The following is a 9,524-nucleotide window of genomic DNA, read 5'->3' on the forward strand; positions in this document are numbered from 1 at the left end:
CCCACCCCGCCCCGGTCCCGCAGCGGCTACCCCCCCCGCCCCCCCCAGCAGCCTGGCCGGGCTGGTGGGAGGTCTGTGCCGCTCCCTCCTGGCAGCTTCCTGTCCTGGGCCGCCGGGCTAGGCACAGGCAGGGGCAAACACCTCCCCGGGGCCTGGCGCATCGAGCAGGCTCCCTTAGCCCAGGCCGGTCGGCAGAGGGTCAAGAGCGGGTCTGGCCGGGCCCTGGGTTCTGGCCCCCTGGGCAGATGCCTGTGGCTCAGCTGTGACCCAGGCCAGGCCACCACCGTGGGCTGAAGAAGGCAGGGGGCCGGCAGCCAAGCGGCTGCCCAGGCCTGGAAGGGTCCCCAGGGAAGGGAGTAGCCAAGGGCCCAAGGGCTGCCGCAGCGTCTTCCCACCCCCCTGGCGCAAGACCCCGTGTGGGTCCCAGACATCTCAGGGCGGGTGGGGGGTGGTGTCTGAGACATTCTGTGGCCACCTCTCAAGCCCCAGCCTCCAGGGGCCCCTGCTGTCCCAGTGGGATGGACGTGACCATCCGCCTGGCTCCCCAACGGGGGAGCGTTCGCTCAGCAAATCGACAGCGTCAACAGAGGGACAAGGGGACCGCTCACCCAGCTTAACAGAACCACCAACTGGAGCACTCGAGCACACGCGACTGATGGCCAGCCCATTGAGCGCTAAGCTGGGACAGCTGGGGACGAAGCCACTCACTACGGGGTGGCCAGGACGGGCCCCAGCCCCAGCCCAGCCCAGCCCAGAAGCTGTGACGTGGCCACTCCTCTGGCAAGCGCCTCGGTGGCTCCCCCCCACACGTCCACCCATCTCTGAGCAGCCTGTGCACGGGGAGTCGGCGAGTAACCCGTGGTCGAGGGACCCCACCTTGGCGGGGGGAGCTCTTGGGGTGAAGAGCCCAAAGCCGCAGTTGGGCCAGTGCCGTGGGGGCCTCCCAGACCGAGACCCGGCCGGGGGCCGGCAGCTGTGTGTGAGGGACGCTTGGGTTTGGGAACTGCAGGTGTGGGCATCAGAGGCCAGGCTCCCCAGGGCACGCCTCTCCCCAAGGCCCACTGGAAACCAGGGCCCCGGGCACTCTTCCTGGAAATGTGAGCCCCTGAGAGCTGCCTCCATTGCTCGGGGGCCCCAGGTCTGACCTCCAGAGAAAGCCCCCAGCCCAGAAGAGCTCAAGACCCACAGCACGACAAACGGCTGTGGGAGCCGGAGGGGGCAGGCTGCCTGGTGGGAGAGGCCAGGCCTCCCAGAGGGGTCCACGACCCACTCAAAGAAGCAGCTCTGCATCAGGGAGGAAGCAAGGAGAGCACAATGCTTAACCGAACTAATTCACCCTAAAGCGCTAATGACGTGACATCCTGATCCCTGCTGATCCCTGCCCCTGAGCTTGGGGGAAAGTGGGGAAAGTCGTTTTGGGGGCCACCTTTGCCAGAATGCTTCCATCCTAGGAGCAGTGGGTGCAGGGTCGGAAGGGACCGCTCGATGGTGAAACACTGCGGGGGAGAGTTTCTGCCCCAGAATTCCACGGGTCTCAGAGATGCAGAGAAAGCAACCCCCCCACAAACCAGGGGTGAGTCCAGATGCTAACGCTCACAAGTCCGCCTGACCGGGAGGGACCACTCTGCTGCCCTGCGGGAGACATGGAGCCTCCCTTAGCCCAGAAGGCAACCTGGAGGGACCCCATCTGTGTCTAAGAGCGAGAGGCCAGGCCCCCAGCCCTCTCTCATCTTCTACGGGTAACTCTGAGCTGGCCCAGGAACATCCAGGACAGGCAAATCCAGAGGCAGAAAGCAGACATGCGGTGGCCAGGGCCGGGGGCCGGGAAAACGGGAGGCCTACTTAGCGGGGCCGGCCTAGAGGTGCTGGGGGCGGGCGAGGCAGACGCAGGCCCCACCGTGTAGGAGAGGAGATGTGATGTTGCAGGACCCAACTGCGGGACAGATAGCGGGCCCCGAAAGCAGAGCGGGAGACAGGGGGTGGTGGGGGTGAGGTGGGGGGCAAAGCTCCGGAGCCAGACAACGGTGGCACAGCCTTGGGAACGTATTAAATGCCCGAACCGCACCCTTCAAGTGGCTAAAGCAGCAAAATTCATGCTGCCTATAACTGATCACCAAGACATCCACACATGTGTCCGTCCCCCCCAATCTTCAGCCCCTCTGTGTCCTGGGGGCGGGCGGCGGGCCCCGTCTTGAGGAGACATCCCAGGGCCCGGGCTGCTCCCGAAAAGGGCCTTCCTCTGCCTGTCCGCCCCTCCTCCAGAACATCTGTGCATCACTACGCCCTCCCCATCGGGCACTGCCCGGCCCCGGGGGCCAGCTGGTGAGAACACCAGAGCCTAGAGCGGGGCCCAGACTCGCAGAACCTGCCCTCCTGCGCGGCCTGGCCTGACCGCCACGCGCCCCCCGCCCTCACCCAGGCATTTACAGGCCTGTCCCAGGGTCCTGCTGGGATGCCGTGGAGGGGAACTCCCTCACGTTCAGAGGGGGAAACGGAGGCCCAGGTTGTGTGTCTGAGGGGGCCCAGCCAGCCAGAGCCACGCTGGCTCTGTATCTTCTAGACCATGCACGGCAGGGCATGGGGGGGGGGCCACACAGCCCCCCAGAGCCGGTCAAGCCCCGCCATCCCGGGGAACTTCAGGGCCATCAGCCACATCGGCCCCACAGTCACAAGGCCCCGAAGCCAGCTGCCTGTCAACGCCTCTGGGAAGCTGTGGATACGCCTGCACGCGAAGTGGGGGCCTGACAGAAGCTGGCTTCAGACGCCCACCCCCCGCCCGGCCTCAGTTTTTCCCACCTGTAAACTGGCTTTGAAAAAAAAAAAGACAAGCAGAGCTGGCCGCCACCTGAAGGGGGTGTAAGCCTGCCGAGAAACGCGTCTGCCAGGGTTTTATGGGGCTGTCTGCGCGTGGAGTTATTACTGGTACGTTGTTGAGGAAAGCAATCTAGGTGCTCAATCAGCTCTGCGAAGCCACATCCTTGCACTATTTATAGACAAGACATGAAACAGGAAAGGTGCCCTCCCCACTCCGGGAGGGTGCAACCCCTCAGCCCGGCAGGCCCCGGGGGTCCCCACCTGCCAGCACAGCCCCGGCCACCCATCGAAGGCACGGCGAGCACGGAGGGGGCTGGCGCTGGCTCCCGTGGGGTCCCGCGGGCCCCTCCCCGGCCACCAGCTACAGGGGGTCCCAACACCCACACCGCACCCCCCGCCATCCTGTTGAAGAGCTTCTCCTCCGTCAACTGTTGGCCCTGACCCACCCTCTTCCTGCCTAGGGCACAGTTTCCTTTCTCTTTTAAAAAAAAGTATGTATTTCTTTGCAACGGGAAAAATGTTAGCTTCTGTGCAGAGGCAGGGCCTGGCCCCAGGAGGCGCCTTCCTTCAAAGAAGGCGTGTGCCTTGACGTCTCCGCACAGAGCAGGTGAGCCCGGGAGACAGTCTGGCTCACGCTGGGTGTCTAACACGTGTGTTTCCAACCTGGTCCCGGGGCCCAGGCGCCACATAAACAGAGGAAGCCCCACAGCAGCCTGGAGAGTTAGGCTGGCCCTCCCCCAGCCTTGCCCAAGACTCCCAGGTGACTCAGTGGAAACAGCCAAACAGGTGACAGGAGCCGAAGGAGCGGTCCCTCTGAAGCCCAGGGCCGAGTCACTTCTCCCGCCCGAGCCTCCCGACCTCCCCTCGTAAAGGGAAGTTGTCCTTCGGGCCCTGCTTCCTCGGAGAGTGGCCAGGGAGGGCTTGGGGTGGCGCGGGCAAGACCGGACAGCGGGCAGGAACACAGGCTTTGGAGAGAGAGAGGCAGGGCCAGGTGCCACTCTGCACTCCGCCATCCTGGCAGATCACACCCCCATGCCCGGCCCACACAGTGTCACAGGCTTGCGAGGAGCCATGTCAGCCCCGGGTCAGGCTGCCCCGCCCACTGAGCTCACCTCCACCTGACACGTCACACCCACCCACGTGTTCTTGCCAAGAACGTCACCTCGTCACCCCCACCAGGGCCAGGGCGCCCTGAGCCCGTAGCCAGTGCCTCAGGCAGAACCCAGCACACAGCAGGTGCTCAAAAGCATCTTTGGGAAAAAGCAAAGAGGACTGGGGATCAGAGCCACGGGTGGTGATAGAACCCTCAGAGTTGGTGAGCCCCTCCCCAGGCAGCACCTTCTGAGTTCTCCGAATTAACTCATCAGCCAACTAAACATCCGAGAATGAGGATCCTGAAACCAGCCCTGTCAGCTCAAAAGGAGAAGGCAGGCAGGGAACCGGACACTCGGCCGGTGCCTAAAGCATGAGGCTCTTATGCAATCCTCGCACCACGAAGAGATCAATCGTGGGTCAGCTGCGCGTTACAGACGGGGAGTCGGAGCTCAGGTGACCCAGCGACCCGGGGTCACAGAGCTAGGGGGTGGCGGAGCCAGGCCTCAAACACCGGATGGTCCCAGGCTAAAGCCCACCACCTGCCAGCCAGCTGGACTTCCCTCCCAGGTGCCCTGAGCACGATGGCTCACCCCGCTTCTGGGATGACCTGGGAGAGGCCCTGGGCGGGGGGCAGGGGGGGACGGACTTTCTCGTAGGCAGGGGGCATACCTTAGCAATCCTGGGGCCTCAGCTCCCCGCCCAGGCCGGGGCAGCCCCCATAAGCCTTTCAGACTGAGAATGCACGCCCACCCAAACGGACAACAGTCCCCTCAGGCCTTCTCCCTCCCCCAAACAGAAGAGGGGGAGCCCATGTGAGTATCCCCCCTCTGCACTGACCGCCCTGAGCCTGCCTGCAGGGCACCGCACAGAGCAGCCGTCCAGAAACGGCACTCTGCCCACAGGGACAGGCCGTGGGGCCCGTCCCCTGCAGCCACTGGCCCACCACGCCTCAGCTACTCGGTGATATCCTGGGAAGGCTTTCACACCAACAGAAACCTCTTTTTCCAACCCTGAGCCCTGCAGCCACCTGACTCGCGGCCTCTGGGGAAGGTTCCTTCTCTTTGGGGTGGAAACATATGATTCACCAGGTACTAATGTGCCTGGAACCGGAACACCACCGTTTCCCACGCCCTATCCATCGGAGAGCCAGCAAACCGATCCAGAAAGTCAAAGAACTTTCCGAGAGAGTCCAGGATGGATGCTACAGAGTTGGAATTCATACCGAGGTTGGCACCAGAGGCCTCCACCCTCACACCTTTGAGGAAAGAAGGTGCCTTCCCCACTTGGCCTCCCATACTAGCAGACTTTCTGGGGCCTGAAGGGAACAGAAGGTCCCCACAGAAGGCACAGGGCCCAGGATCAGAGGGAGCCAGGGCCCCTCACAGGAGTGGCCACGACGTCCCCAAGCTGCACCCCGAGTCCAGACCCATCCTTTTCCACAGCTGGGCCTGGCTGGCACCCCATCCCTGCTCCCCAGTCTCCAACACGGTGTGACCCAGAGGTAGGGCCTCTGAGGACGGTGCTTCCGTTCCGTCTTCCAAGTGGATCTGCGGGGTGTGCACAATGGGGTCTCTGTGGGCCGAGCTCGGCTGAGTGCCAGGCCAGACTAAGGCAGGCTTCCCGCCAAGGAGGAGGGGGGCCCCAGGCCCCAGGGAGAAGACAAGGTCGGCGCCCGGCCCTGAGCAGTGGCCGGACTTGGGCTGGCAGGGCTCTAGGATTGAGGGGTGGAAGAGTATGCTGCACTATCACTCTGTCCCCTTGAAGTGTCTCACCCCAATGCCAAGGAGGGGGATGCAGTAGCCTGCACCCCAAGGCATCCCCCTCGTGGCCCAGGCTCCAGCCCAGGGAGACCCCAGTGGCCCCTGGGCTGGGCTGTCCCTGCTCCTTGGTGGCACTGATAAAAGACTGCTCCCACCTTCCCCAGCACCGCGCCCCTCCTGCCTTCCCAAAGCCCTCTGCAGAAGTGCAGAGACCCCCCCCACACACACCCCATGGGTGAGCGCGCAGCCAGAGCAGGCCCAGGGCTGGCGGGAAGGGAGTCGTGCATTCTGGGAAGCCACGCATAATTAATCACACGGCATTAATCCGCCTCTCGACAATAGCCGCTGCGCTTCCCCTGAATCCCAGCTGTCGGTCTCTGAATGAAAGGAAACAAGATTTAGGGCATCAAGCGTCGGTGCGGCTTCTGCAGGAAAAGAAAAAGGCCCCAAAAAAGCAAAAAAAAAAAAAAAAAAAAAAAGTAGTGTGCATTCATTAGCATCTGACAAAGACACAATCCTCTTTGTCTATTAAACTGCTCACAGACCTGCTTAATTGGCTTCAGTTTGGGGGGGGATGGGGGCAGTGGAAGGGGGGACTGCTTGCCCACGGGCCAAGGGTTGTCAAGGGAAGGGGCCCTCGGCAGTGGGAATGCAGCACGCCGAGGAGGACGGAGGACCCAGGACGGGCCGGGGAGCTTCCCCCCGGGGGAGGAGGGGCGCTTCCTCCAGCCACCAAGCACCTCCTTGTATTCCCATCGGACGAAGTCGAGCTGAAGGGCACCAGTGCAACAGAAAACTTCTCTGAGGCTGGTGTGCATGGGCAGGCAGGGCGCGCGCTGTACCAGGACTCCCTGCTGGAGTCCGGCAGGCTGCAGTGCGCACCCCCACAACACACACACTCCTGCCCCAGCTGCGGGGCCGAGGCCCAGCCGGTGATGGGCTGGTTGGTGGGCCAGACGGTGGGGGGTTGGAGCTACAGATGGCAAGACAGAAACCCAGCTCCAGGAGGTACCACCCACCCTCAACCTGGGAGATGGGCTGCCGATGATGACGATGAGTTCCCCAACCTCACCTGAGGTCAGAGGGGGTTTGCTGGGGAAGGCCGAGGGCCTGGAGGGGCGGGTCGGACTTTGAAAGAGCCCATTTCTGGCTGAGAGGCCCTTCCTGGAGGAGGCACTCCCGTAGGCAGGGTGGTGGGGGCCGGGCCTCTCTAAAGGTCCACAGCCTCCCCTGGTGGGCAACTTGTTTCTCAGGGACTTTAGGAAGAAATGGGGTACCAGGAATTCCCACGTAGTACCCCAGGAGTCCAAGGTGGCCCACAAAGGTGTGCTCGAACCTCCAGTGGCCAGACCAGCTCCACACGCAACATAATTGCTGGTGATTAAGTAATTGCCAGACTTTGTCCAATAAAAGTAGCACGTGACCGCGCCCAGCCTTCTGGGCCATCTCCAGAAGACAATGGCCTAGTGTTCTGTCCCTGCTGGCCCCTGATGCAGAAGGCAGGGGCTCTGCTCCTGACAAAAGCAACAGGTCCCCACAGGGGCGCAGGGGTGCGTACTCACACACAGGCTTCAGTGCCGTTGGGGAACACTTCACACTTCCCGCCATTCAAGCAGCTCTCACTGGGCTGGGAACATCGCAGGCCTGGGGAGGGGCAAGACGAGAGGTCAGCCTGGGTGGCAGGAGGGCCCTCAGGACAGGGAAGGGCCCACTCCAAGGGGTACAGCTACCCCTCTACCTAAGAAGGCTCTGCCTCATCATGGGTTTGCTGGGGGCAGGGGACCTCAGGAACCCTCCCAAATGTGAACCCCAAGGGGCTTCAACACTCTGCCCAGAGTTCTGTAGTCAGAAATGGGGGGAAGGGCAACAGGTTGGCTGGGTGGCAGGTGGGCAGGTCACGCTCAAAGTGGATAGGGTGTCCTAAAATGCCATCTGGACAACAATGAAGAAGATCTGACATGACCCTGGGCCACTCTCCCAAATTCTGCACCCCCGACCCATCTTCAACGGGTCTTCAACGGGGAGCCCATCGGGGCTGGGGCCCCTATCCAGCCACCAACATTGTCTTGCTGTTCAAACGTGTTCTGTGAGGGGGCGGTGCTGAGGGGTGGGGTGGCCACACTGGCCCACCCCCCCCAGCTCGTGGGAAAAGGCGACAGCTGCAAGGCTCAAGGCCCCGCCCGCCAACAAAGCGCCAGCCCCGGAATCAGAGCAGCCCATTGTCACCAGGGCCGCCTCCTGGGGCACAGGGGCTGCACCTCGGGGACCTGGCCCAGCCTCCAGGACACCCAATACCTGCTCCTGCAGGCGGGCATCTTCAGCTACACCCAGGGAAGGGGGAGGAAGATACCTGGTTGGAAGGAATTAGGCCCCATTCCCAAGAAGGGATTGATCCAGTCGCTCCCTCCCCATTTTACCAGCGCTGTGTAAATTAAGCCCCTCATGGGGGCGGGGACGGGGTGTGACTTGGAACCCCACCTTCTGGAAGTGGGGAGCTAATTCTCCCCTCCAACTTTTAGGGGAAGAGAGGAATTAATCACCACTGGATTCCTCGATGTGAAATGGAGAGAGACAGCGTTCCTTCTCCCTGTCCCTCTTCACCCTTGCAAGATTCCAAACTTGAACTCGGCAAAGTGAAAGTCCCGCTAGTCACGGCTGTGTGTCCCGCACACCCGCACCACCCCCGCCCCCCCCAAGCCAAACTGTCTGTGAGCCGGGACGGGGGCGGCGATCAGGCGTGGGAAGGAGACCCCTCCGTCGGCGCCCCTCGCCCGGCCCTTCGCCAACTCTCCTGAATGGGGAGAAGGCCGGTCCGCCTGGTGCCCCACTGCCCACCACGCCCGGCAGCCTGGCCGCGCCGCACAGCTCAGTAAAGGCAACACGACGCCCCGGACCCCACACTCCGCGCCCCAACATCCGCCCCCGGCGCGGGCCAGAGACGAGGAAAAAGATAAATGGCCCCCAAAGCAACAGGAAACCAAAACCGACTCGATTCAAATCGAAAAGTAGTAGGCAGCTCGCCCGCCTGCCCCGGCGGCAAGCCCCACGCGTGGCTGACGATGGCGAGCCCAGGGCTGGGCCTCCGGGGGCCCCGGGGGGGCGCCTAGAGCCCCACGCCCGGCTTCAAACCCGGCCCCGGGCGCGGGCGGCGCGAGTCCATTCCGGTTGGTCAGGCGGTGCGGGGGAGGGTCGCTCACCTCCCCGAGCCCCGGGTCGCCCGGGCCCCCCCTCCCCACCCTGGCCGCCCGCTCCCAGCCGCCCGGGGCGCGCGCGCAGGGCGCCACCAAAGTTTCCGAAGGGCGCGGAAAGTTGCGGGCTCGCGGGCGGGCGCCTACCTCGTGCGGCGAGCGCGGGCAGCAGCGCCAGGCAGAGCAGGGGCGCCAGGAGCGGCGGCATGCCTACCCCGCCGGCTGCCCGCTGCGCCCGGTGGCGGCCTCCTGCGCCGGGACGGCAGGGCTCCGGCGCACAGGGGCGCGCCGGGCGGTCCCACGAGCGGTGGCTGCGGCCCGCGGCTGCTCCCTGCTTCTTGGCGGGCGGGCGGCGCTGGACCCTCGCGGCCTCGGGGCCCGGCTTGGCGCCCCGGTTCGTTCCTCCGCTGCGCTCGCGCCCGCGCCCCGCGCCCCTGCGCTCCCTCCCGCGGCCGAGGCACTAGTGAGGCGCAGACCGCCGTGCGCTCCGCCCCCGCCCGCCGGCCCCGCCCGCCGGCCCCGCCCCTCGGGCCCGCCCCGCCGATCCCTCCGCACCCCTCGCCCTCCCTGGCCTCGCCCCTGCGCGCACCGCGACCGCCCTGCGTCGCCTCGGCCTGGACGTGCATCCGGAGGCCGGGTCCTTCGGGGTTGGGGGCCGCGGCGGGGC

General features: G+C 64.5%; 1 protein-coding gene across 2 annotated transcripts in view; it reads right to left on the minus strand.

Annotated features, from left to right (window-relative positions):
• Positions 1-9,324, minus strand: part of NOTCH1 (notch receptor 1) — a 44,043-nt gene extending 34,719 nt beyond the window's left edge. The window contains exons 1-2 of one of the 2 annotated variants that reach the window (XM_081803962.1): positions 9,005-9,324; positions 7,232-7,313 (exon numbers count right to left, since the gene is read on the minus strand). In XM_081803962.1, coding sequence (XP_081660088.1) covers positions 7,232-7,313; positions 9,005-9,065 — 143 coding nt within the window. In that variant the 5' untranslated portion in view covers positions 9,066-9,324. Of the gene's footprint in view, positions 1-5,897; positions 5,918-7,231; positions 7,314-9,004 lie in introns of those variants that run through there. The other variant, XM_081803963.1, reaches the window with a different exon arrangement.
• Between the last annotated feature and the right edge of the window lie 200 nt (positions 9,325-9,524).

Source organism: Leptonychotes weddellii, chromosome 14 (assembly GCF_054177405.1).
Source record: "Leptonychotes weddellii isolate Sample4059 chromosome 14, ASM5417740v2, whole genome shotgun sequence".
In the NCBI taxonomy this organism is placed as follows: Eukaryota; Metazoa; Chordata; class Mammalia; order Carnivora; family Phocidae; genus Leptonychotes; species Leptonychotes weddellii.